Source organism: Oenanthe melanoleuca, chromosome 11 (assembly GCF_029582105.1).
Source record: "Oenanthe melanoleuca isolate GR-GAL-2019-014 chromosome 11, OMel1.0, whole genome shotgun sequence".
Classification (NCBI taxonomy): domain Eukaryota; kingdom Metazoa; phylum Chordata; class Aves; order Passeriformes; family Muscicapidae; genus Oenanthe; species Oenanthe melanoleuca.
In genome coordinates this window covers 2,944,771-2,972,527 of record NC_079345.1, presented here as the reverse complement: position 1 = coordinate 2,972,527, position 27,757 = coordinate 2,944,771, and the positions used below count along the sequence as shown (strand labels likewise).

At 47.0% G+C, this 27,757-nt stretch overlaps 1 protein-coding gene across 2 annotated transcripts; it reads left to right on the top strand.

Annotated features, from left to right (window-relative positions):
- The first annotated feature begins 1,724 nt into the window (after positions 1-1,724).
- Positions 1,725-27,757, top strand: LOC130257974 (hepatocyte nuclear factor 4-beta-like). 2 transcript variants are annotated; one of them, XM_056500976.1, is made up of 10 exons: positions 1,725-1,949; positions 7,211-7,382; positions 9,292-9,386; positions 17,084-17,190; positions 18,151-18,306; positions 18,853-18,940; positions 19,715-19,867; positions 22,910-23,146; positions 23,918-24,031; positions 25,162-27,757. In XM_056500976.1, exons 1-10 carry the CDS (start codon positions 1,835-1,837, stop codon positions 25,296-25,298), a joined length of 1,374 nt encoding a protein of 457 aa, XP_056356951.1. In that variant the 5' UTR covers positions 1,725-1,834; the 3' UTR covers positions 25,299-27,757. The 2 variants fall into 2 exon arrangements, with proteins under 2 accessions (XP_056356951.1, XP_056356952.1); XM_056500977.1 differs by having other exon boundaries at positions 1,768-1,949; positions 25,363-27,757.

Sequence of the window (27,757 nt, the reverse complement as noted above, 5' to 3'; positions counted from 1 at the left end):
AACATAATGTCTTATCTAAGCAAGGAGTCATTTGTGCACCACTGGTTACAACATGTCCTTAAAAAGGGAAAGAAGGAAAAGGAAAATATGGCACATGAAATTATTTTATTCCCCAGAAACGATAAGAAAGTAAAGCTGAAAGTTTCTACACCCAACCTTTATAGAGGAAAAGCCTATCTAGACTTAACCCCTTGTAATGTCCACTGTAAAACCCCAGGATAGGAAAAAAGATATTAAACCAAAAAGTGAAATGGGAATTAAATCAAATTAATGTGATGAAGACAGTTAAAAACTCAGATTTTGGATTATTTCTTGCTATTTGGAGGTTGCTGGGATCCACAGAGCCAGCCCACTCCTCGGTTCAGTGAGAGTTCAGGCAGTCTGGCAGCTCCATCCTTTTGGCCAAGACTCCTTTTCTGGCAACACATCTTCCTGTTTCTCAAGACTCTTCTTTTCCTCCAGATTCAACAGGATGTTGACCTGGATCTCTGAGAACAGCTCATGGAGAGGAAAGACCTTCTGACACAAAACCACGTCACTGCAGAGGGAACTGTAATGTCAGGGAGGGCCTCTGGGAGATCAAAGTGGGGATGAACCAATCACTCCAAGATCACTCCAAGCTGAATGGTTTTGCATGGCTGAGTTTTATTTCCAGCCTTCTGAAGCACAGCTCATGAGTCTTAACATGGAAAGAACTTTTTGTGTAAAATTCGGTAAATCCAAAAAGCTGGTTTGAGTAAAATTCAGTAAATTAAGAAAAAAAACCAAAAAACCCAGACCAAACACCACGGGCCTGTGGGGGAAAAACTGGGATTGAATTTCTGTAACATGGACTTTTCCCAGAAAAGCCAGGCGTGGGTCAGTGTGAAATGCAGCACCACTCATCTGTGAGGGAGCCTGCCCAGTTCCTCCCAGCCTTTTCCATTTTCATCATTTGCCATGGTTTGAACCTTCCACGATTACAGCTCAGCTCTTCCCCAGAGGGAGCTCTGGGGCACTGGAGGCAGGAGGAAGACACAGGTGAGAGAGAAGGATTTCTTATTTCTGAGAATTTACTTCTGCTTACGGAAAACAAAGAGGAGAAATTCCAACTGGTGCATGAAGGCATCAGGTGCTGGCTTTGAAGCATCTGCCAGGCAGGGACAGGTTTTTAAAAATCTTGAACTCCACGTAGGGGAAATGAGGGTGGTGGGTGGAAGTCACCTCCTCCACCTCACCTCTGCCTGTGGAGCAGGGTGAGGCCATGGGTACAGCTGGAATGAACTTCATTTTCCCCTTCCAGCTGCAGCTCAAGGCGTGAGCCTCATGGAAATGACTCAGGTTCTCAATGCTGACCTGCCTTGATGGTCTCCATTGGGTGGGACATTGATTTATTGTCCCCAGGATCCTCAAGTGACACCATTTGCTCTTTCCACAAGGGCAGGGAGACGAGCAAGGTGACAGTGGGTGATTGGACGTGACCACTGCTCTGCCCTGTGAGAGTGACACATGTGGGTGATGGCCTCTCCTCAGCCCTTCTCAAAATGTTTGTGCAGGAGCAGCCATAAATTGGGCTGTGTTGAGCCCAAGATGCAATCCAAGGCGTTTGAGCCTAGGCCTTATCTGCATCCCCTTATCAGGAGCAGGGAGCGAGATGCACCCCGGGAAGGGAGGGGACTCTGCCAGAGGGTTTGGCCTCGTCCCTTCTGTCCTGGCACGGGGAGGGGACTAGGGGCAGAGCTGGGTAATGATTTGTCATCGCAAGGAGCGGGGTGTCTCTCTTTGCAGAGGAAACCTTGGCCGTGATTGACAGTGGGGCTGTTTCTGCCACTTCCCTCGCTGTTGTCAAGTAATAATGAAGCTTTGTCAGTCCATCATGGACATGGATATGCCAGATTATGTCGACTCCTTGGACTCCTCTTATACCATGCTGGAATTCGACAACCTCCGCGTGCTCCCCAACAACACCGGTGAGATTTTTATTCCTTTTCCCTTGAATAAGCTCCACTATTTTGTTCTAAAGCAGGACACAGAGGAAAGGCTGGTGGGAGGAATGGGGCAAAGGGTGGAAGGGGTAATATTTAAGCAGCTGACCTGTCAACCTCTGCTGTATCCGTGGTTATGTTTGGGCTGAAACGTGACCTGGTCCCGTGTTGGGTTTTTCTTTCCGTTGGTGGGCTGAAGAGCCCACCAGGTTTTGCAGAAGCTGGTAGAGGTTTTCATGGCATTCCCTGGGTTTGTCCCACTGTATTGCTTATGAGAGGAGTTACTGCCAACATTTCTCGTTCAAACGTGTGTTTCATTCCCATATACGACTTCAGCTGATATTTAATCCTCGGGAAAACACGGCATTTGTCCGTCACCGTGTGCCCTGCTTAAGTTGGTCCTGGAAACTTGGATTGAGAAGCAATATCGAAATCATTGCTAGTTTTATATTCCTTTTCTGGCTACCAAGATGGTCCAACAGCTCTTAGGGCACAAAAGGAGATGGCTGGGAGGCGGGAGTGTTTATGCGCCGAGACTTCCGCTTCGTTCACAGGAATAAACCCTTTGGTGTGCTATTTAATTTTTCTGCAGCCAAAAGTGCCCTGACATAAAGTGAACTCCATTCTGTGAAGTCAATTGTGTAAAAAAAAAAAAAAAAAAAAAAAAAAAGGGCGTTTTGGTGGCATTGCATGAGACCAACCGTGCAACTGAATGAGATTCCAACGTTAGGAATCCCCTTTGGCAGCCTTTTAATTTGGTAAGAAGCTTAGTGAAATTAAGATGGGATTTGCACATTTGCTCATTAGCTGGCTCATCAAAAGAAATCAGAGTTTCAGTAGGGATATCACCTACGATATAAAACGATTGGACTTATTATTGTGAGGCATGGAGGGAGGTCAGGAGGCAAGTAAAGTTAAAAGGGTCAAAGAAACTTGAATTTAAAATTGCCTTCTGTAAAGCTCTGGCTGTCAAATAAAGGATTTTCAATATTTATAGTTTTTGTAAGCTCCAGATAGACTGGATCTTATTCTTGCAGAAAGGTTCCCATCTCCCATCCTACTCCAGAAATGTCATTTAACACAGATCTTTCACTTTGTCACTTCCTGTTGAACAACAAAATATTTTTCCCGTTTTGAAGCATCACAAATATGCTCAAAATTCAATATAATTTTGCAGAGGAGCCACCAAGGCCTGTCTGGGCTCTCTGTTGATTCACGCAGTAGAACTGACAGGTTGATTTTTTTTCTGAACTTTATCGAACTCGGTATTGTGTTATTTGTTTAGCTGTTAATGACTAACCAGCTCTCTCGGGAAGTAGCTGCTTTGAAATTAGCTTGTTTGTCTTGGGTAAGTGTCCTTTTCTACGGTTTGTAAAAATAACTTCAAAAAAAGACCTGAAATGGCCATGCATGGAAATCTAGAGCTGTCCAACTGAGTTCAGTCCCCGGAGGTAATTCAAAATCACAGTTTCCTTGTGGCTTCAGAAATATTTTAAATTTTTTTGTAATCAAAAAACAACCTCATTTTAGTTTTTTTTTTTATAACTATACTGGATTTTTAAAAGATTGTTTATCCTGAGATTCATCTGTATTTTCCCTAGTAAATGATGACAGCTTTGCCCTCTATAAACATGAACAGGAAAGGATGCAATATTTATTTTGATGGACTCAGAGCAGTCTCTTACATTCTGAGCAATTCCAAAAGTGAAAATTGTAATACTTTCAAATTAGGTCATGCTTTCTTGAAACCAAGACTTTCCTTCTTCAGAACATTATTTCATCAAAATTTTGGGTGGATTAACTTTGTGGAGCACTTCCTGTGTTTAACTGTTTCTTCTTCAGGAAGCTGCTATCATTCTGAGATTTGCCCAGATATGTATTTTGGATTTTCCACCTTCAAAAAGCCAGTAATTTGCCAAATATTTTAAGTTTAACTCAAAATAAAGAATAGAACCCTTTATGAGAATGATATAAAAAAATATTTAAGGGTTTAAAAACCCTTCTATTTGCTGAAAGCTGGTGTAGAAAGAGGCTGACCTGCACGTGGCCAGGGTTTAAACCTGCCCTACATTTGTGTGCACATCTTTCACAATGCTAGCTTTGGCACCAGGTTTGACTGTGTGTGTGTTCAAGCCCTAAACCCACATCTGTGATCTCTTCACATTCTAGCCCAGCACATGTAATTTGAGGATTTGTTAACTGCAGATTATGTGCACCAAAATTTGGGATTTCCTGGTAGATAAAAGCCACCCTGGAGAGTATTGCAAGACAATTCTCTTTTACAATGAGCATCTAGAAGAGCTGTAGCCAGTACAGGAACTGAAAGGAAAAGCAGTGCAGGGGTCAGGCATCACGAGAACATCCTCAGTGTCATTTCTTATCACTGTAAAATTGGCATTATCATCTCAGCCCTGGTTAGGCAATGATTTACAAACACAGGCAGTAGGTACCAAAAAATCTGTGTGCATTTCAGTTGTGAACTTGGCTGATCCCAAATCTGGGGTGCTCTATTCACCTTAGGGAGCTCCCAGTCTGCACAGTGATTATATATAACACAAAAATTGGCCAAAACCTCAGATATTTCTGCCAGTGAAGCTTGGGGACAGCCTCAGCTCAGCCTGGGAGCCACACAAAGTCGAGATGAGTCATGGTTTTTCCTGGAGAACAAAATCAAGTGCTTGTCTGCAGTGGAGGTTTCAAAGGCACCAGTAGGAGCTGTTCAGGTTGTGTCAGGCAGGGATGGAGCACACAAGGCAGATTTCACTCTGCTGCCAGGGATCCTGTGCTGCCCTTCCTCACAGAGATCAGTCCAGGAAAAACCCAAATATTGGGGAGGTGTGAAAGCTGTGTTGAAAGAGTCTCCTGGTGCCTGTGCTATCAGCTGTGCTTTGTTCTTCTCTGAGTTAATTCTCATTTGGAGCCCATCATTAGCTGGTGACAGGATTTTGTAATTAAAAATTGTGATCGTAATTAACGTGCACTCTGGCTTAGGGTTTTTCTTTTATTTATTTAATTATTTATGAAAATTTCTGCTCACATTCAGCCAGTTCAGCTGAAAAGGGCACGTGGAGCTGCCCTGACACAGAGCCCCAGAGTCACTGCTGGTTTGTTTGTGCTCCCATAGATACAAGTGAGGGCAAAATTTGGTTTGCTAATTTCCATGGGCCCTCACACACACAGTGCTGATGGTTCCTCCTGCAGTAATACCTGGTTTAAGGCCAGATTATTAATTTCTTCCTTATATCAGCAAGCAGATTCTCACTGCCTACTCACATAAAATTTACTCTGGTGAGTAAATGCTTTCAGCATCAGGAATATTTTGCTGTCTGGACCTGTTGAAGGATGAAGGGTTCATTGGGGACCTAAACTGTTTGACCTTGGTTGATTCCTCTGGAGTCTAGAGAAAGCATTAGTGGAGTGAAGAGGAAATTTGCTGCATTATCTTTATTTTGGTTGTGCAAATTTTTTAAATGAAATCCAACGTGGTGCATTTGCTTATGGTCATATGCTCCTTCAAAAAATGGGTGGAACAACAGATGCCCAAGTGTTCTGCAGTTATCCTGAAAGGAATATTCTGTATAGTTTGTTTAATACTGAGTTATTAAGTAATATAAAATCAAGAAACAATGCAAAAAAAAGCCTAAAAATCAACCTAAATTGCCTTTAAATATCTCTGACATAGACAGTGCTCCCAAAGGGCCCAAGTGCCACTTTCTGACAAATGTGGGAGAATCTTACACAGAATTTGGGAAGAGGCAAACCTCAATTCCTGTCATTATGACCTAAGAATTATTTTGATGATGTCATTCTTTCTTGTTATGTCCTGTTCTTTCTTGTTTCTTGTCATTCTTTCTCGACATATATCATCTTGCTATAACCCACTTATTTACTCATCCATCCCCCAGAATACAAATATGGACCAAAAGGGTTATTTTAGGAGGTGATAAGAAGCCTGAATTTTGAAATAGTGAAGTCTTGGCTAAAAATGTCTTAGTCTCAGCCTGTCCAGTTTTTTAAAAGCTAAAGCTTTGTTGGCTTTGTTTTTTAATTTTTTTTGGGGGGGATGGTTGATTAAAATTTTCATTGCACAGCAAATATTTTCACTATAAATTTTTTATGTGTATTTGCACACAAAAATGCCCTTCACTAGCTCTCTCTCTCTCTGTGTACATTCTGTGTGTGGATTACCCAGAGCTATTTTTGTGCATCATGGATTAGAAAACCCTCCCTAGGCAGATCAGATGGCAATTCCTCCCCTTTGAGTCGTTTTCTCTAAGGAACTGCTAAGCTGAGCCTTCCCCATCTCTGCTGGGAGGATGTCCCATCCCAGGGTGTGCCTTGTCCAAGGTGTGTGTGACTTTTCCAAGGCCACTGGAGCACCAGGTGGGCTCTCCTGGAGCACAGAACGTGCTCCCAGAGGTGTGATAAATTCATAAAACCCTCCTGCAGCGAGTGCCCAGCTCAGGCTCTGCAAACAGGTGGGGAGATACAAACACTGCCAGCCGCCCTCTTCTCAAGGGTCTCCTGTTTTTTTACTTCCCCAAGCTGTGCCTCAAATTAGGAGGATTAAGAGGGCAGCCAGTCTGGTGGTTAGGGCAGAGGGAGAGGCTCCAAGGGGAGTTTGCAGCAGTGTGTACACAGGGCAGGCAGGGGCAGAGCTATTCCTGCCCCAAATGAGTGGGTGCAAACAGGGGACATGACAGAGGGCATTCATATGACCTAATTTTAGGCCCCTAATTTAGAAGTCTGATGTTCATGCACACCTCTGTTGCTTTCCAGTGAGGCTCTTCAGAGAGAATCTCAGTGGAGGGACTGGACTTAGAATTAAAGTGATCCCTGTGGGAGATGCTGTGTCTCCTTCCAGCTGCAGAGGAGCTCTCAAGAACAGTCTTTTATCTTCAGCACCTCTGTCATGGGCATGAAGTAGTTCATCCTTTCTGCCTCTGCTGTTTCTTCTCTGCATTCTGTTTATTCAAGTTAATGAGCTTTTTTTTTTTTTTTTTCTTCTGTGGACAGCAGCTTTGAACCACATTCTCTGGGCATCTCACTGGGGAGGTGGCTCCCTATCCAACCTGACATGCAAGTGAGGTTTCTTTCTCTGTCTCCGGGAAAGCAGTGCTAACTGATAAATTCTCAGGAGCAGTTTGGGTTATGCAGCTTGAAAAGCACCACCACTAGCACAGGAGCTGAGCTTGGACGAGCACGGGATGAGCTCAGAGTGTGACTGTCCCGTTCTGTGCCCGCAGAGGCCATCGCGGCCGAGTCCGCCAACGCCAGCCTGCTCCCCAACGGAGTCAACTCGCTGTGCTCCATCTGCGGGGACAGGGCCACGGGCAAGCACTACGGGGCCTCCAGCTGTGACGGCTGCAAAGGCTTCTTCAGGAGGAGTGTCCGCAAGAACCACGTCTACTCCTGCAGGTAGGACCGGAGCCCTGCAGGCCCCGCCAGACGCGGTTCCGCGGGAGGGAAAGGGTTTGGGGTGGGGTTCAGGGGATTGTCTCCCCAAGGGCAAGTTGCCACGCTGTGAAGGCCACCAGAAAGACTGCAGTTTGGTTTATAAGGAGTAAACTCAGTCCTGTCTCTAAACTCAGTCCTATCTCGTTTGGACCGTGAGACTTCTGTGCTACCGAGCGAAGCGTTGAGTGAATTTGCCATCACTGCTTTTACCCTTCCTAAATCAAGGGAAACTCACAGATCTGAGAATCACAGAATGAACCAGGTTGGAAAAGGCCTCTGAGATCCTTGAGTCCAACCTAAACCTGAGGTTTGACTGATGTGTAAAATGCAGAAATGCAGAGCTTGAGTGTGGAGAGACACCGTGACCTCGTCACAGCCCAGGAGGGGAAGCCAAGGTGGCAAAGGACCAAAGCTCCAGAGATTTCATCTTTCTTGCTTTTCCTGGTAAAAAACACCCAAGGCATCCAAGAATCTGTCACCTCCAAAGCCCTCTCCCAGCTTCTCCATTCTTGTTTTCAAATAAAATAAATTATGTATGCTGACTTATCAGTGATGATTTTATGAATATTCTGAGAAATAAGTGTTGACCAGAGATGACTCCCATCCACTTTGGCACACAGGTATACATTTGAGAGAGGTTTTTTGCCAGGAGGAGGCTATAAATTATAAAGCTGTTATCTTGATTGACCTTAGAAAAATGATATTTATTTTAGCATAGGACAAAGTGGAAAGAAATCCCAAACCTGAATACACTTAAGCCCTTCATCTCTAGTTAAAACCTGGAAGTTTTCTTTCTGTTCCAAAGCTTTACCTCCTCTAAGGACATTCCAGATTTTTCCAGTGCAAGTCACCCTACTTGTTCAAAATGTTCCTGGTGCCCTCATCACTCCAGGACACACCAGCCACAAAAGACACCTGAGCTGAGAGCAGTGTCCACCTACACAGTGCCCATCCCATGAACTGTGTTATTCCTGCAGGAGGAGATGAACTCTGCTACTGGTTTCTTTGAAATTTCAGCTGTCAGTCTCCTGGGAGCAGAGTTGTTGCCTCTCCCCAGGAATCTCTGTGATATTTGGCAGCTCAAGGAAGATCCACAGTGTTGAAGCCAAGTTTGTGTGCAAGCCCTTATTTGGTGAGCTCAGCCCAGCTCACAGCTCTGCTTATGGCAGATGTGAATTTCCCTGGAAGTCTTTAGGGCCTTTGTACCTTTGGCTTTTTACCAGTCTGGGAAAGTGTCTCAGCTTTTACAACCTGATGGTGCTGGAGCAAGCCGCGTCATCTCCTCTCTGCGTGGAAGATTCCCCTTCCACTGTTTCACCCACCATGGGGACAGCTGCCAAGGCTGCGTGGGCCACCCCTGGAACAGCACAAGGGTTCCTAAATCCCACTGAAAGGAGGAGGAATTAGGAGGCCACAGGGCTCAGAACACGCTGCAGGCCCAAAGGCCTTGTGGCCCGTAACGCATTTTATTCCGCGCAAATGGTGGAATAGTTAACGAGTGAAATCAGACAAACCCCAAGGCCAAACACCCAGAAACTGTCTGGAACTCGGACATGGAGCTCCCAGCAGAGCCCAGCTTGAGTCCCAGTCATGTTTTCACAGCCAGAGCCATCCCAGTCCCTGCAGGGTGGGTGGTCTGAACCTGGAAGGAGCGGCGGTGCGGAAGAGGAGGAGTGAGCCCAGCCAAGGCTGATTCCGTCCATTCCTAGCAAACCTTTGGCTCTTCTCTGGGATCATGCAGTGTGGGGCTCAGGGAGGCCTGGGGCTGGATTTGGGGCTGGATCTGGGGCTGGATTTTGATCTGCTCAGGGTGAGGGGGTGGCAGATGCCAGGCTGGTTGCTCCATACTGTATTTCCCATCTCCTCCCAGGTTCAACAGACAGTGTGTGATAGACAAAGACAAGAGGAACCAGTGCAGGTACTGCAGACTGAAGAAGTGCTTCAGAGCTGGCATGAAGAAAGAAGGTGGGTGCAAAGAGACATCTCAAACTCTCCTGCTGCTCTCTTAGACCCTGTTCACTGCAGAGCAGGTGGGGAGCAGCAGCAGCACTGGCTGGAGAGATGATGATTGTGATTTTTTATTGCAGCTGAAAGCCCCATTTTCCATTTTATCTCCATTTCAATGAGAGCCTGGTGACATTATTCACCCATCTTGTGAGGCTGGTCTTTTAGGGATGGGTTTCCTCAGGGTGTTTTTGGTCTCTAAGTGCTTTACAATAGCAATTTCCTCTCTCCATTCCTGCTGGTGTGACTCCTAGTCCCACCAGTGCCAATCTCAGGGAGGACCTGGCACCTCCAATCTCATCTCTGCCATCAGCTCGTTGCTTCAGGTGGCGTGGTTGGCTCGGCTGATGCTCACGTAGCTGCATGCGAGGGCAAGGTCCAGCCTGAGCACAGAGCCTTCAGGAGTGGGAGCCTCTCCCCTGAGCCACAGGGCACAGCCCCTGAGCAGGGTGACTCATGTGTCCCCCACAGCTGAGTCCTGTGCCCCAGCAGGGGACATGACTCAGAGCAGAACCCTTTGGCTGTGCTGCTGTGACAGGGTGAATGTGAGGCCAGCACAGCTCTGAAGGCCAGTGCCAGACTGGCCAACACCTTGGGTTGCATTTCTCATTGGCTGGGTTGGGGAGATGGAGAGTTGGAGGTTTGGTGACTACCAGGATGTGCCTTTTCTAAAGGAAATATGTCATAGTGCCTAATGCTCTGCAGGAAAAAAACATTTCTGTTAACCTACATGCAGCTTCCTGGGGAAGTTTGGGATCTATCCCAGCACTTCTGGTCTCTGCTTGTCCTGTTCTGCCCATTGGGAGAGTGTGGATGATGCTGATTTACTGTGATCCTTGTCCACTGAGTGCCTGGGGCCCCATCCCACCCAAAGTGCAGGTTGTTTCACACTCTTCACCTTTCATTTGTGCTGTTTCCCAACCACTGGCAGCTAGAAGATGAGGGAGATACAAAGGAGCTTGAAAGTTTCCTTCTGTGTCACCAAGTTTACCCAAGGGGTGGAATTGTGGCCCCACTGAACCCAAGGGGAAATTTGCCTTCGATTTCTGGTAATTCATAAGATTTTACTGGTGATGAAATGATCTTTCCAATGTTCTGACCATATGTTTTCCTGGAGGAGAAGGGTGTCTTGAAAATTGGCATAAGTTATGGATGAAGCAAAAATGCTGCCTTGTTTTAATTTAGGAGAAATTGAGTAAATACAGCAGATGGAAAAATAAATAGAGTTCAGATTAATAAAGACTAAATTGAAGCTGATCTGGTCAGTTGTAGATAGGATCAAGCCAATTGCCAATGCAGCAAACTGCAGTGCTTGGGAAAGCTGAAATCTGGTTATCAGATCTATTCTTTGAGCTGAAGCATGATTTTTATTGGTTTTTATGGTAAAAGTTATAAAACCTTGGCTCCTGCCTCCATCACTGAGTGCAGCTTGATGGGAGATGACTCATTTCAAGTTCCACATCGCCACATTCCTTCAAACTTTTTTATGAGTGCAGTCAGGTTGTGTGCTAGGAAAATGCTCCTGTGTCTGGCAAAGAAGATTTTAAAGCACCTTGAGCAACTGCTGTGCAGAAATCAGCTTAGCTGACCAGAGCTCTACCCTGAGCACATGTGCAGGGCTGGGAAAAAAAAAAAAAGTTCTTGCACAACTGTGTGCACTAAAAGAACACAGCTGTTTGCTTTTGGGTGGTTCTAGATTAATATTAAACAGCATTGCAAAGCCTCAGGGAGAAGGAGAAGCCTTGTCTTGGATGGAGCATCCAAATATTTGTACAAAACCTTTGCAGCAGTGGGAGGGGGGAGGTGGCAGAGGTGACATCCCCACTCAGTGCTCGGTGTCCCAGCCTCTTTCCCGGGCACATTCCTTTGGGGCCAGCCCTGCTAACGGCAGTCAGAGCTCCAGGGTGTGGCAGTGGCCTTGTTTATCCACCGGGAAGGAGCTGGGAAGGATCCCTTTCCCAGGCTGGCTGTGACAGCACACCTGGGGTGGGGTCAGCAGGGCCGTGTCCCACTGACCCACTGCTCAGGGTCTGTGTGCTCAGCCTGCAGAACTTGCTGTTCCCTGGCAAAACTAACTGGTAAACAGGAATTTTGGATCCAGACAGGCTTTTGTTGTTTTTGGTTTTTTTCCTGTGTTGTAAGATGTGATGTGACACGTTTGTGTATTTCTTTCTCTCTCTCTTTTTTTTTTTTTCCCTTTTTTTTTTTTGGAAACTTTCCTAGTGGTTAAGGAATTACAACGTACTCTATAGCCTGGTAGAAGGGAAATTTCTCCCTAAGGAAAAAGCCATATAATACAAATACCTGAGCTATGTGGTGACCAGGTCTGCCTGGGACTGCAGGATTTAAACTGTGTCAGGAGAGGTTTGGGTTGAATATTAGGAAAAAGTTCTTCCCCCAGAGTGTGCTGGGGCACTGAAGAGGCTCCCCAGGGAATGGTTGTGAAAATTGCCTGTAGGATCTTTAAACTGCCTTGTTTGTACAGCCAAAATTGAATTCTACTCTCAGGAAGGACTGACACTGCCCTGCACAAGAGCCCCACACCTTCAGGCTTGTGAATTGAGATGGGATCCAGGTTCTATCAGCACTAATGAGAGCAGGGAAGGGACAAAACTGAGTCTTGTGGAAAATCCAGTTCCCAGATTTCCTAGAAAATAGCTCACTCAGAATCACTGCTATCCCAATTGCACTTTTGTATCAATAATTCACTTTAATAAGAACCATTTAAGTTAGGATGAGGAGAGAGAGAAAGCTTTAGCTGAACACAAAAAACCCTTTTATGTCCTAAACACGTCTATGATCAGGATCCAAGATTTTTACAGGTTCTTGTGCTGGAGTTGTGCCAGAAGGTCTGGATGTTTTGGGGATGTTCTGGCTGTTCCCCTGACTTTCTGTGGCTCAGGAGGTTCGATTTCTATTGTCTTGCACAATGTCACCAGACAGGTTTTTGGTCACTGCAGCATCGGTGCCTGAGCAGAACACCAGGTACTCAAACACCCAGGGAAAACAGAGGGATTCTATTTTTAGCATCTCCCTGAGATCGTGTTGAACCTCGAATAAATCAGCAGGGTGTGATTTCTCAAGTGAGCCAGGTCATCTCCTCACATGGAGCTGAGTGCCTGAAAACCTGGAAGCCTTTTGAAATGCCAGCACTGCATGTCAGGATTCAGTTTTCTGGTGGGAAAAAAAATAAAAATAAAAAAGAGGGGTTAATATTTAACCTCTCACCCCCTTCAAAGTCATCTATGAACTTGTTTAGTTTTATGCAGAAGTAAAAAGAATTGTTGTACCACTTAGTGCTGCAACAGTGAGGAGGAGGGAGGGTTTGAGGCTTTATTTATTATTGTGAAATTGGACAGGTTTATAGGATGGTTTTATTAGTGCTTCACAGGGCCTCTATCTTGTTTCATACCTTTTGTTTGCACATTTCTCTTGCCAGCTTTCAGAAGGCTGGGACTGCAGTTTATAGCAAAGAAGGATGGAAAAGATAAAGGATCTTCTCCACCTTCAGCAGTCATAAATCAGCCCACAAGCCCATGAAGGGATTAAATGTACGTGTAGCACTGGGATTTATTTGTGAATAAAACACACCACACCTACAAAATCCGAGGTAGCTCAGGGAAAAAAGATTATTTGTGGATATAAATTAATCAGGCAGCAGGAAGAGTAAATCTGCTGGTGGAGACAGAAACACTGTAAGCACTGGTGAGTGCACATCAGGGACCTCCCTCCTCCTGCTCTCTCCATTTATCACACAGTCCCAACCCCACCTGCATTAACTGAGGCTGGATTTAGTGGAATAATGATGGAAACAGTGATTCCTGTGTAGGCAGAGCCTGAACCTCACAGCTGCTGTGGAAAGTCACTGGTTTGCTGCTCTCCCAGTGCCTGTGCCCCATTTACTGGGGTCCCTGGAGGTTCCTTATCCCTGCAGGGCAAGGACAAGGACAGAGGGTTTGGGAAGCACAGCCCTGCTTGCCAGGAGCTCCAGGCAGAGTGTCCAGCCTTGCTCTGAGTGACAGAACCCTTGTGAGAGCTCCCCTGTGTCACACACTGAGAATGTTTGTTTTCCCCAGGACAATTCCCTGGAGGGGGGCACCAGCATCATCCTGCCCTCTCTCCCCTTTTTTCCTGTGGGAAAGGACACCCTGTCCCTGGCCAGCACCATCCTGGGACTCACTGACATCCCTTCTTGAAGGGCTGGGTGGTTCTTGGTGATGTTTTCTGGCTTTGGGTGGTTCTTGGTGGTGTTTTCTGGCTTTGGGAATATACAGAGAACAGGATTAGAGGGGGAAAAACCCAGCCAGCAAAGATTTTGCCACTTCTGGAAATAGCCTGGGAGACAGAGGGATCCAGCACTGGGTTTTTAGTCCTTCCTGCAGGTTTTGTTTAGAGTTTTATTGACAGCAAGGCCAAGATCACCCCTGAGCCCAGCACGTCCCTGCAGCACTCCCACTGCCTCACCAGGAGTGACCTGTCCCTTCCCTTTCACAAACACAATAAATACAGCCATATAATCACTGCACAGTAATAGATTAATTTTTGTGGCAGGTGAAACATTAACTCCCCTTTGTATCTAATTCCATCACATCTTGGGTGCTCTCAGTGATAACACCCAAATCACCTTGAGAAAGTTGCTCTGTGCCATCCACTCACTCTGGAAATTGAGCTTATCAGAGCATGAGGGAAGCACTGAAATATGTGCCATAAAAAGGCTCAGGGGGAAAAACAGGCTGGGGCTTCTTAAAGGAGTCTGTCATGGGGACCAGGTCTGCCTGGGAGTGTAGGATTTACATAAAATCAGATGTGCAACTCGACTGGAAAGGCAAAACTTGTTCCTTTTTTTCGTAAGTAGGCACCCTGAGAGCATGTGGGGGAGCATCTGATGTAAATCCAGGTGTAGAAGCTTGGATGGGGATTTTACAAAATAGTGGTGACACAGACTGGGCCAGGCTGGCTCCTCCTGAGTGCTGGATGCTGCCACTCACCTTTCTGGAGGAGCAATAAACCCATCAAGGGTCAAGATTATGGTTCCTATATCCACCTTCACTTCAGGCTGACCCTCCCCTCGTGCTGCTGTCTAAGAGGGTGAGCAGAGCCTCCCAAATCTGTGGGTTTTTTCTCTATATTGATGATAAATTGTGTGTCCATGGCCTGAGAATGCTCCAGGAATGTGTTTGTGGATGCACCACACAGCCCCTTGCAGGCAAGGCTGGCTCTGAGGCTCAAAGCCAGATCCCCACAAGCTGATCCTGAGTGACAGCAAGGCTGAGCCCCAGATCTTGGGAAATAAGCACTGCACTCCTGTCGATAAGGGGAGGCATTGATTTCTGTCACTGCTGCTTGTTTTCTGCCCTTTCACTTTGCTGGCCCCTCATCAGAGGCTGGTTAGGAAAACAGAGCAGTGGGTGGAAATGGGCTGGCAGAAAAAAAAAAACCAAAACACTTTCCCTCAAATTGTGCAAAGCAGTGGGCACGTTTTTCCTTTGTATGGATTCCCAGGAATGAGTCCTGGTGCTCTAAAACAAGCATCATTCAAAAGAATGATGGCAAAATAATTCTGCTGATTCTGCAGAAAGGGAAGAAAAATTGCTGGAAAAATCTTTTCCAGTGGCACTTTTGAGACAAGCCCACAGTGCTGTGCACCCAAGGGGTTAAAGTCGTGCTCTGGCTGCTCTGTTTGAGTCATTCCCCCCAGATAAAGCAGAAGGAGTCTGGGATGCTGGGTGAAGGAGGAGGGATGTGCTGCACTGTCAGCACATGCTCCATCTCCCTGCTCCCTCCCTTTGAGGACATGGCAAGTGCCTTTCCCAGCTCTTTGTAGCCAAGATCTGTGAGCTGCCAGGAAAACACTGAGTGTGTTCAGGCTGCTTCCCCCAGCCCTGAGCTGCTGGACAGAGGCAAGAGGGGGGAAACCAGCACTGAAACCAGGCTGGGTTAAGTCTAAAATCTTCTTTTTTTTCCTGCTGCCGTTTCACTCGATGGCTGCAGTGGAGGTGAGTCAGCTCTTAGAGACTCTGTTGCAAAAATAAGCTGCTGAGGTGCAATCCATGCCTTCTGTTCCCTGTGCAGGGCTGATGGAGCATGAGGCTGGGAAAATGATGGTTTAAAGGGTGGAATGGCCTCGAAAATCAGTGGGTTTTATTCCAATTCACTGTGGCACGTCCATCAAAGGGTCTGGTGACAAACCCTGGCTTGGTGTTGTGTTTATCTGTTATTGCTGTTGAGGTTTCAGGCTTTGTGATGGGCAGCACTGAGGGAATGATTTCAAGGGGGAATCAGTGGATTTAAATTTCCTTTTCTTTAAGCTGTCTGCATGGAGTGACTCCTTCTGTGTCCCCTGATCAGTGATGTCCCCTGGGATCACCCTGCAGGGCAGGGACACTCCAAGGCTGCTCTGAGGGGGGACCAGGGGATGCTTTTCCAGCAGTGCCATGGGATGGGGAGCATCCTGCTGTGCCAGGAGCTCAGCACAGGAGCCCTCAGTGCAGCCATGGCAGGTGGGATCCCAAAGGCTCCAGCCAGGTGGAGAGAGGTGACACCAAACCCCCAAATCCCCCCTGAGCTGCACTGAATCCAGTGGGACCAGCAAACATCCCATGGGTGTTGCTCTGAGCCCCAAACAGCCTCATCTCCCTCTTGTGCTTGGTCTTCTCCCTCTGAAATGGCCTTTTTCCCTCCCCAGAGCCTGTTTATTCCAGCTTCCAGCAACAGGGGAGGGTCGTGCAGGAGCAAAGCCCCATCCACTCCTGTTTAGGGACCACAAGGAGCAGCAGCCACTGGCTGGGGGGGAATTTCTCACTGACACAAGCACTGGGATGTTCTCACTGACAGGATCACTGGGGTGTTCTCACTGACACCTGCACTGGGATTTTCTCACTGACAAAATCACTGGGATGCTCTCACTGACACAAGTCCTGTGGTTTTCTCACTGACACAAGCCCTGGGGTGTTCTCACTGACACCAGCACTGGGAGTCTCACACTGGCACAAGCACTGGGATGTTCTCAGTGACACAAACATTTGAATTTTCTCACTGCCACAAGCACTGTGATGTTTTTACTGACACAATCACTGGGATGTTCTCACACACTAGCCCTGGCAGTCTCTCACTGACACCAGCACTGTCAATTTCTCACTGACACAATCACTGGAAAGTTCTCACTGACACCAGCACTGGGATGTTTTCAGTGACACAAACACTGTGATTTTCTCACTGACACATGCCCTGGCAGTCTCTCACTGACACAATCACTGGCAGTCTCTCACTGACAGCAGCCCTGTGATTTTCTCACTGACACAAGCACTGGGATGTTTTCACTGACAAAAACACTTGGAATTTTTCACTGACACAATCACTGGCAGTCTCTCACTGACACCAGCACTGGGATGTTTTCACTGACACAAACACTGTGATTTTCTCACTGACACAATCACTGGGATGTTTTCACTGACACAAACACTGTGATTTTCTCACTGACACAATCACTGGCAGTCTCTCACTGACACAAACACTGATTTTCTCACTGACACCAGCCCTGGCAGTGTCTCACTGACACAATCACTGGCAGTCTCTCACTGACACCAGCACAGGGATGTTTTCACTGACACAAACACTGTGATTTTCTCACTGACACCAGCCCCTCTCTCTCGTTGCAGCCGTGCAGAACGAGCGGGACAGGATCAGCATCCGCAGGAGCAGCTATGAGGACAATGGCTCTCTCTCCATCAACATCCTCACCCAGGCTGAGGCCATGGCACAGCAGGTAGGACACCTGGGGACAGCCCCTCCAAACAGGTCCATGGCCCTCAGCAGTTCCAGCCTGTTAAACCATCCAGGGCTGGGTGTTTGTTCTGCCCTTGGCTGGCTCCTGCCAAAATCCACCAGGAAGAAAATGCAAAACATCCAAAAGCAGGCAGGAAAAATCCATCCCCAGGGCTGCAGGGAGCAGATTCAGCCTTTGGTGGGAGATAGAAAGCTGAAATTCCAAGGGGTGAGGGGTGTTGCAGAGCCCAGCCTAAATTGTTGCTGCACCCCTAAAATCTCACACAGAATTTTATCCTTCCTTGCTGCACGCTCTGTCCTGCTTTGAACATAATATTCCAGTCATGGTTGATTGTATCTTTCCTCATAACTTCTTTATCAGGATAACAATTTTAGGGCAGAAAAATAAAGTGAATAAATCTGCTGGGCTTCAGCTGACGCTGATTGCTTTTCTATTTCATGCTCCACCATTAATTTCACCCTGAGGTTCCTTTAAATTCTTATGCAAATACCCTTTCTGCACTGAAACACATGGTCCAGATGTTGCACATTACATGCAGCAATGAGTCCACTTCCTTTTCAAAAATTATGGTTTTTAACCCTCTCCCTGCCATGCAGCCCTTTAGAGATCAAAAAGGGGGTTTTGTGTCCCTGACAGCAACCTGGGGGAGAAAATCTGGATCCATTTCATGCATCTGGCTGGCTGGAGGGATTGGTGGGAAGCTGAGACACGGTGCTGGCAGGAATGGGAATGTTGATTTTGTCCTGAGCCAGCCTGGAGGAGGGCTGGGTGTGTGTTGGGACTGAGCACCACCTCGTGGAAGCTGCTCCTTGGTCTGTGAGCTGAGTCCAGCCACAATGGGAACAATTCTCAGGGCCCTGGTGGGATGGATCCATGCTGTGGAGGGTGATAAAACAGCCTGGATCTGCTCCGAGCACAGCTGGGTGGTTTCTCTTTCAGTATTTATCCCTGAGCCCCGTGCACAGCACAGACATGTCCATGAAGAAGATTGCCACCATCAACGATGTGTGTGAGTCCATGAAACAGCAGCTCCTGGTGCTGGTGGAATGGGCAAAATACATCCCAGCCTTTTGTGAGCTCCCCCTCGACGACCAGGTAAAAGAAAAGGCTCTTCCCCATAAATCCACTGCCTTTGAAAGGAATTCCCAGGCATTAACACACAGATCACCCTCTGTATGAGCTGTAAACAACAGGGGACAAAAGGGACCAATTAAAAATAATTTCAGTAGCCTAAGTCCCTCAAAATACAGAGTTGGTCATTCCAACTTGCAAAAGATCCAGTCAAAAAATTCTGATTGGTGTCAGACTGCTGCAGTTCTGAATTACAAGGCAATTCTGATTTTGCCTTTACTGGTACCTAAAAATTAAATATAGAATCTGTTTATTTCCCAAGAACTCGAATTACTCAAGCCCCTCTTTGCTCTTTTAGTTAAAAACAGCTTCTCATTTAGTTTGCCACGAATGTAGCACTCCTCAAAGTGAACATACTCTGATATTTTCTAGCCCTGAACAGAACTTTATCTGCAGATCTAAGCAAGCACCAAATGGGGATTAATTAAACAGCAACAGCTCAGAGCTGCTCTTTGCTCCATTCTCTGCTTTTCCAATATAATCTCATTTTTTCTGCTGTGCCACCTCCAGGTTGCTTTGCTCAGAGCCCATGCAGGGGAACATTTGCTCCTCGGGGTAGCCAAGAGGTCCATACCATACACTGATTTCCTGCTATTAGGTAAAGTAGTGAAACACACTCCTGCTTTTATAATTCACCCCTCCCAAGTCATTCCCAAGCACTGTGCATCCCTGAAACCCCCTCTGCACTCCTGGGCATGGGCTGCACATCTGGGTGGAGACACAGTGCTGGAGAGGAGAGTAAAAAAGAGCAAGTAAATCCATTTTTATGTCTATTTTTATAACTGTTCCCTCACTGTTTTGAAATTGTGGATGAGAAAACCCCAGGATTTAAATGGCATCTCAAACTGGGTTGTCTTGGTTTTGTCCCTGAAATTGCCAAGGCCCAAGCAATGAGGTATTTGGGTATTGATGCTTAAAATTTTAGCAGAAATGTTTATTAAAAATTACAGTGCAAATGGGTGTTTCCTTTTCATGTAGCTCTCTGCCACCACAGGTGGGATTGTTGTTGGAAAAATGAGAATACTGACCTTGAAAGGCTCACATAAAAGAAAAGAGAGGGGGATAACTTTGTGTAAGAAAAGAAAACCAAAAATATAGGTGCAGCTCTGCTTGCAAACAGATGCTCGATGTAACACGGGCAAAGCAGAGCAGGCTGTGTGCACAGAGTGGGTGCACTGACGTGCAACTGAGATAAATCAGGAGCAGGGAGTGAGATCCAGGGCTTGCTTCTCACTCGTGGATCAGATTATAAACCTGCCAGCTGGAAATTGCTGCAAATGCACTGGGACTGTGGGGCAACACTCCCTGGGGTAACTGCAGGGTGAGACCAGAGCTAGAGCCAAAACCTGATGGGCAATCTCTGCCTTCCCAGGGAACGATTTCATCATCCCCATGCACTGCCCAGAGCTGGAAATCGCTCGTGTGGCCACCAGGATCCTGGACGAGCTGGTGAAGCCGCTGCGGGAGATCCAGATCGATGACAACGAGTACGCCTGCCTCAAAGCCATCATCTTCTTCGACCCAGGTGAGACCCCTCTGGCTGCCAAGCAGAGCAGCTGGGGGCTCTCCAAAAAGCCCTTTGTCCTGGTGTGAAGGACAGGTGTCTGCCAATAAAGGCAGGAGCTTCTCTGTGAAATGGAGAATGGAAACCCCCTCCCTCCAAATTATTATAATTTTGAAATTAAGGGGCTCTCAGGCAAAGAGACGGGAATTAGGAGTAACAGTTATTTACTAGGAAAATTAAAATAGAAATGCAGCATTACACAGAACAATCCCAACCCCTGCCAGAGTCAGAATCCAAGCTGACACCAGTCAGTCAGTCAGGGTGTTGGCACAGTCCCATTCAATGGTGGCTGCATCCTCCTGCAGGGGCAGATGTGGTTCAGCTGGAGCAGTGCTCCTGGAGAAGGTGCAGTTTCCTCTGAAGCTCCAGGGATGATGTGGAAGGGTCTGGTTTTCCTCTGGAATCCAGTGGAAAGAAGGTGCCTTGGTGTCCCAAATCTCAGTTTTTATCTGGGTAGGAAAGGCTTGGCTCCTCCCCTGGCTGGAGCATCTCCCAGTGGGATGATGGAATTTTATCAGTCATGCCCTGGGACTCAGTGGCCATGAACAGGAGATATCTCCTGGAGGGAGGATGGGCTGTGGGAAGATAAAGATGATTGCCCAGCTGGTTTAAAGATGGCCCATGAGCAGATAATGTGTGCCAGGAGATCAGGGGCACTGCCCCACCCAGTTTTTACAGATGGTGACGGAATTCACATTTCTGGCCACAACAACCCCACACACCCTTGGAAGCAGCTCTGCAATGCTCAGCAGTGCACTTTGAGGTCAGAAGTGACCTGTTCCTGAGTGTTTTGTTCTTCTGCAAGTGTGAGCTCCAGCCAGGCTGATGTGCAAGCTCTGCAGGAGCTGGGCTGCTTCAGGAGCTTGGCTTTGGGAAAGCCCATCATCCTGAAATGCAGATGATCATTAAGGACATGCATGCCTGTATTAATTATGGATGAGCAAAGTGAGCCAGACAAGCAGCAATGTGGAGCATCCAGAGAGCACCATCAAAAACCACAGGGAGCTGGGCTGCTCAGAGTGCCCAGAAATATCAGGGATCTGCTAATGGATCTTGCTGGAAGCCAGCAGCAACCCAGGGCAGGGCTGATCCAAGGTGGAGAACAGGGAAACACAGAGAAAAACCAGTTTGTTTTGAAAATTTGCTGTGTTTATTCCAGAAGCACAGAGGTTCTGCCTCCCCAGGTTCCAGTGGGTTTCTCCCTGGAGCTCAGGGAGGAGATGGGAGAACAACTCCAAGTCCAGGCAATGCCCTTGGTCTTTTAGCATGGATAAATCAGAGTATCATCCATTAATTATTGGATTTTGTTTTGTTTTTTTTCTGTATTCACTGGTTCAAAATCAAGATCTAGGAGTTTCAGGAACATCATGAACTTTGGCTCACCAAAGGCTGCTGTGAGATGAGAAAGGATCACATCAAATGATTTTTTTCATCAAATTGATTTAGACAAATTACCTTCTGAGCTATCAGTGTCTCAGTGCAGCCTCAGATCAATGTGACAATGAGGTGCTGAGGTTTCAGCTGGAAGGAGCAAGTGTGAAGTGAAGTTCATCCCTGCTAATGAGCAGGAATGTCCTCAGAGCTCCGTGCTGACACACAGCCATTTGTTAACCACCGTATCTAATCTCTTGGCACTACAATCCCGAAAATGTGGTGCCTGTGGATTCTTTGCAGACAGTGAAGGAAATGGTGCAGTGATCCAGAAATCTCAGGTTTAGATAACAGCAGAGGCAGGAGTGGGAGGCTGTAAATGCCAGCACTTCACCCGACCCAGGGACAAATTTATTTGTTTAAGCCAAGCTGGACCAGTGATCCTTGAAAAAAGGATTGACCACAGGTCAAAAACTAGAGAGCAAGACAGGAACCTGATGCTGCAGTGAGTGTAATCACAACATGCAGGCACTAAAACCACCTGCATTTAGTGGTGGCAGTTGTGACTCAAAATTTTCAGGGGAAAATTCGAGGCTGTTTCCTTGGGAGGATAAATATTTTAACTTCTAAATCTTTCCCCTTTGCTAATGGCAGTAGGCAGACACATCCATGTGAAGCATGCTTCTATTTTCTTACTGTTTCCCATCAAACTCTCCTCAAATTCCCGTTTCTCTTCCAATTACTGTTCCCCCTCACTGTTTCCCTGTTCCATGTGAGATGTGAAGCAGTGGCAGCCCAAGCTGCCAGCTGCCCTTGGAGGGCATCACTGCCTTCTCACCCTTTTCCCTGCACACAGCCTGCCTGACAGAGCAGCATTTCCCTGCACAAACAGAGCAGTGTCCTGGTGTGAAGGACAGGTGTGTGCCAATAAAGGCTGGAGCTTCTCTGTGAAATGGAGAATGTAAACACCCTCCCTCCAAATTATTATAATTTTGAAATTAAGGGGCTCTCAGGCAAAGAGACGGGAATTAGGAGTAACAGTTCTTTACTAGGAAAATTAAACTAGAAATGCAGTATTACACAGAACAATCCCAGCCCTGCCAGAGTCAGAATCCAAGCTGACACCCGTCAGTCAGTCAGGGTGTTGGCACAGTCCCATTCAATGGTGGCTGCATCCTCCTGCAGGGGCAGATGTGGTTCAGCTGGAGCAGTGCTCCTGGAGAAGGTGCAGTTTTCCTCTGAAGCTTCAGGGATGATGTGGAAAGGTCTGGCTTTCCTCTGGAATCCAGTGGAAAGAAGGTTCCTTGGTGTCCAAAATCTCAGTTTTTATCTGGGTAGGAAAGGCTTGGCTCCTCCCCTGGCTGGAGCATCTCCCAGTGGGATGATGGAATTTTATCAGTCATGCCCTGGGACTCAATGGCCATGAACAGGAGATATCTCCTGGAGGGAGGATGGGCTGTGGGAAGATAAAGATGATTGCCCAGCTGGTTTAAAGATGGCCCATGAGCAGATAATGTGTGCCAGGAGATCAGGGGCACTGCCCCACCCAGATTTAACAGATGGTGATAGAACACACATTTCTGGCCACATCAACCCCACACAAGCAGCTAACCCCATTTTCCCTTCTCCCAGACTGCAAAGGGCTGAGTGAGCCTGGCAAGGTGAAGAACATGCGCTTCCAGGTGCAGGTGAACCTGGAGGATTACATCAACGACCGCCAGTACGACTCGCGCGGCCGCTTCAGCGACATCCTGCTGCTGCTGCCGCCCCTGCAGAGCATCACCTGGCAGATGATCGAGCAGGTGCAGTTTGTCAAGCTCTTTGGGGTGGCCAGGATCGACAGCTTGCTGCAGGAGATGCTGCTGGGAGGTAAGAACCCCTCCAGGGGAGGGGTGGCAAAGCTGGGTTATCTCAAAGCTGCCACCGGGCTTTGTGTCTGCTGCGGGGTGGATGGGAGGGAGCATGGAGGGGAAGGGTTTGAAGATGAAAGAGAAAAGGTTTAGGTGGGATATTGGGAAAAAAATATTCTCTGTGTGGGTGGGCAGGCCCTGGCACAGGTGCCCAGAGCAGCTGTGGCTGCCCCTGCATCCCTGGCAGTGCCCAAGGCCAGGCTGGACAGGGCTTGGAGCAGCCAGGCACAGTGGGAGGTGTCTCTGCCCATGCCATGGGGTTGAAATGGGATCAGCTTTCAGATCCTTCCAACCAAAACCATTTGATGAATTGTAGCTTGAAGGGTCCTTCTCACTCCAGTCCAATCCCAGAGCCATCCCTTCCAGCCTAGCTCTGGAAATCTGGTGAGATTCTCAGCACAGGATCCACTCTGTGCTGTGGCACTAGACTAACTGAGGCAGGTTAAGGAAGACAACACATCTTTTGTTAGATTTTTTTGTGCAAAAATTATAACTTTATGGGAAACTGGGAAAGAGCAGCACTTGGGACACAGCCCAGGGAGAAGAGTGCAGCTGAAAGCCCAGACATCCCAGGGGGCTGAGAGCAAAGAGGAAGGAAGCAAAGATGAGCCATTAACCTTCACCCACAGAGGTCTTCCACATCCTCTGGGTGAAAAAGATTCAGCCCAGAGCATCTGGCTTGTCGGGAACTCTGCAAGGAATGATGACTCTCCCCACATTGCTCTTGCAGGAACCACTGCTGATCTCCAGTACCAGTCAGCACCTCCCAACCTCAACCTGGATCCACTGCCAGGACACGTCCTGCAAAGCAACATGACCTCTGTGATCCACGCTGCTCCAGACCGTATGTCCCCCTTTTTCTGTTATTTACAGCCCATTTTTACATTATTTACAGCCCATTTTACATCATTGGTGACAGCACAGCCAAGGTACTGGGCAGCAGACACAGTTCAGAAAAAAAAAAATCATAAAAAATTGATAAAATACATTTTATTTATTTTAAAAGTCTATTTACTTTAAAAAGTTTAGTATTTACAAAAGTCTATTTATTTATTTATTTAAAATAAATTTAAGCTCTTTAAGTTTACTGAAGTGGATTTAAGTTTATTTAAGTTCTTTATTTATATGAGTTTAAGTGTTACACTGGAATCAGAGCTCACAACCCTCCCTGGCTGAATCCTTTCCATAATTGCAAAGAGAAGTTAGAATTTTTAAAGGTAGCGTGACCCAGGGGGAGTTTGAGATATTACTAAAACAACACAAGTTTGAAAAAAAGGGTGAGAAATCAAGATTGGGTGTTTCTATGGATTTGGCAGTGGTGGGAGATGCCACAGTAGAGGACAGATGGTTATTTAGAATAGGTGGTTATTTATGGCAGGAGTTCCCTGGGGCTGCTGCCAAACAACAGGACCTGAGCACAAAACCATCTTCAAGCAGCCTGGGCACTGCTGGGGTGTGGGTTAAGGCATTTATCCCCTGTAGGACCATGCTGTTAAAAAAAGAAAATACAACAGGAGGTGTCATTTAGCAACCACTGCCATGTAATCACAGTGTCCTGCACTCACAGTCTCCCTCCCTCTGCCTGTTACAGTCATTTACCTCCCCTAGAGGATTTTGCTGCTTCTCAGCTGTATAAATGTTGGCATCACACATTTTAGGTGGCTTTTATTTGGCTTTTAAGCCCCTTTCCAGCAAAGCAGATCAGAGAAATGCTGTGCTCTGTAAATGAGGTACAGAGGGGCTGCAGGTTGAGCTCCTCTCTGATGAGGAGATGAAGGATTGAAAAGCAGCTGGAGCATTCCCCAGTGCAAAATACCAAGAGCTGGTCCATGTCTGCCAGCCCCCCAGAAACCAGGAAAGGAGGATGTGCCAGGATGCCCCAAACTCCTGCTCCTGGGTTTTTAGGATGGTTTGCTGATTTCTATCGAGCAGCATCCAAGTCCACGTTAATTCTGTTTCTTTTCTCTCCCACAGCATCTCCTGAGACATCCCTTCCATCTCCCTCTGCCAGCACAGGCAGTGAAGATTACAAGCTAGGCTCTAGCGCAGGGCCCAGCACCGTAGTGCAGCTGCTGCCTCAGCCAGTGATGCCCAAGCAGGAGATTCTCTAGGGAGAGGAGCAGGAGCAGCTGGGGAAGCTGTGCTGACAGTGAAACGGGCACTTTCTCTTTGCAGAGGCCAAGCACAGCTCGCCCCTGCCCGCGGCCGGAGCCGCTGCCAGCCTCCCCCGCCCGTGAGCTCAGCAAGGGCCAGCCTGCAGAGGAGCCTCACGTGGGACCCCCACAGCACCCCTGGCACAGGGACTGGGGTCCATGGACTCCTCAGTAATGCCAGGACTGCCAGCTCTTCGGGTTCTCAGTGTTTGTGACATTGCTCGGTGCCGCCGTGACCCTCTCGCCATCCATCCATCCTCCATCCATCATCCATCCATCATCCATCCATCAATCCATCCATCAATCCATCCATCATCCATCCATCCATCATCCATCCATCCATCATCCATCCATCATCCATCCATCATCCTCCATCCATCCATCATCCATCCATCATCCTCCATCCATCATCCATCCATCATCCATCCATCCATCCATCCATCCATCCATCATCCATCCATCATCCATCATCCATCCATCCATCCATCATCCATCCATCATCCATCATCCATCCATCCATCATCCTCCATCATCCACCCATCATCCATCATCCATCCATCCATCCATCCATCATCCATCCATCCATCATTCTCCATCATCCATCCATCCATCCATCAATCCATCCATCATCCTCCATCCATCATCCATCCATCCATCATCCATCCATCATCCATCCATCATCCATCCATCCATCCATCATCCATCCATCCATCCATCCATCCATCATCCATCCATCATCCTCCATCCATCCATCCATCCATCCATCATCCATCCATCATCCATCATCCATCCATCCATCCATCCATCCATCATCCTCCATCCATCCATCCATCAATCCATCATCCACCCATCATCCATCATCCATCCATCCATCCATCCATCCATCATCCATCCATCCATCATTCTCCATCATCCATCCATCCATCCATCAATCCATCCATCATCCTCCATCCATCATCCATCCATCCATCATCCATCTATCCATCCATCCATCAATCCATCCATCATCCTCCATCCATCATCCATCAATCCATCCATCCATCCATCCATCCATCCATCCATCCCAGTGCCTTGCACAGCTCCTGCTATCCCCTCATGCACACAGCCTGGCCTGAATTGGAATGAAAAAATCTTTTCCCATCACAAATTTCATTAATTACACTCCCACTTCTCCTGTTAAGCTTTAGGAAAAATATCATCATATTCCACCCAGAGGGGCCTTGTCCCATCATTTAATGCTGCCCAGTTATTTTTTTATAAACAGAAACACCAACATTTTGCTATTTTTCATAATTTGAAGAGTCCATTTGTGAGCCAGTGGACGGACTCTGCCCTGTGAGCACATCTGACACCAGACAGCAGCAAAGATCTCTGCCTCTCACCGTGGCTGCTGCTCTGCTAAACCCCAAAATCAAGGCTGACTTATCCCAACCCTGCTTTGTATCTTCTGCAAACTTTTACTGCAAACATTTTTGGAAGAAGTGCCCCAAAATACCTTTTCCCAGTGCACAGACATGATTTTTCTGTAGTTTTGTATTTCTCTGTAATGTCTGCAATGTGGCTCTAAATTAGCCAAAAAAAGGAACAGGTAGGTCTGTGAACCACTTTTTATAAAAAGAGTTTGTATTTAAAACAAGGTGCTTCTGCCTTAATGGAAAATTTAATCATTTTACATTAAAAATGTAAAATAGTTGAATTCAATAAGCCCAGTGGTGGGATTATTAATTAATTAAATTAAATAAACCCAGTAGTGACTAAAAAGCCTCAAGAGTTCCCAAAGTTGTGCTATGGAGTTGATTTGAATGAATGGGACTTTATTAAACAGCAAATTATCAGATTTCCACAGAACTTGAGCTCATTTGTGCACCAACAAAACATGAAACAGCCACTGAGGGATGAGGAGTGGCAGTGGGACACGATGAATTCCTGGCTCTGCCCCTCTGCACAAACTGCCACCCCAGCCCTCCCTGCTGAGCTGTGGAGCCCAGAGGGGCTTTGGGGAGCAGCTGGAGATGCTCAGCTGGAGGAAACAACCCAAGCATTTAAAGGAGACTTTAAATTCCCCAGCAGCAGGGGAATCCCAGCCTTGCCATTCTGCAGCACCAGGGAGAGCTGAAAACCAGCAGAGAGAGGCTCCAATTTCACCTGGATCAGAATGTTTGCTTTTTCTCCTGCCTCTGATGAATTTGATCTGGAATTTTATGCTGATAACCCTGACTGGAACCAGCTCTGTCTGGAAAGCAGGTTCCACTGCAGGCATTCCTGCTGCAAGACAGATGCAATTGTTCTGAGCCAGCATTGCTTCCAGTGCCTCCAGCAGCTCCATTCCATTCCTCTTCCAGACATCAAATGTACATTTATGCTCATTAATGGTAAGAAAACAAATCTATGGGGGAAATAAATTACATATTCTCGTA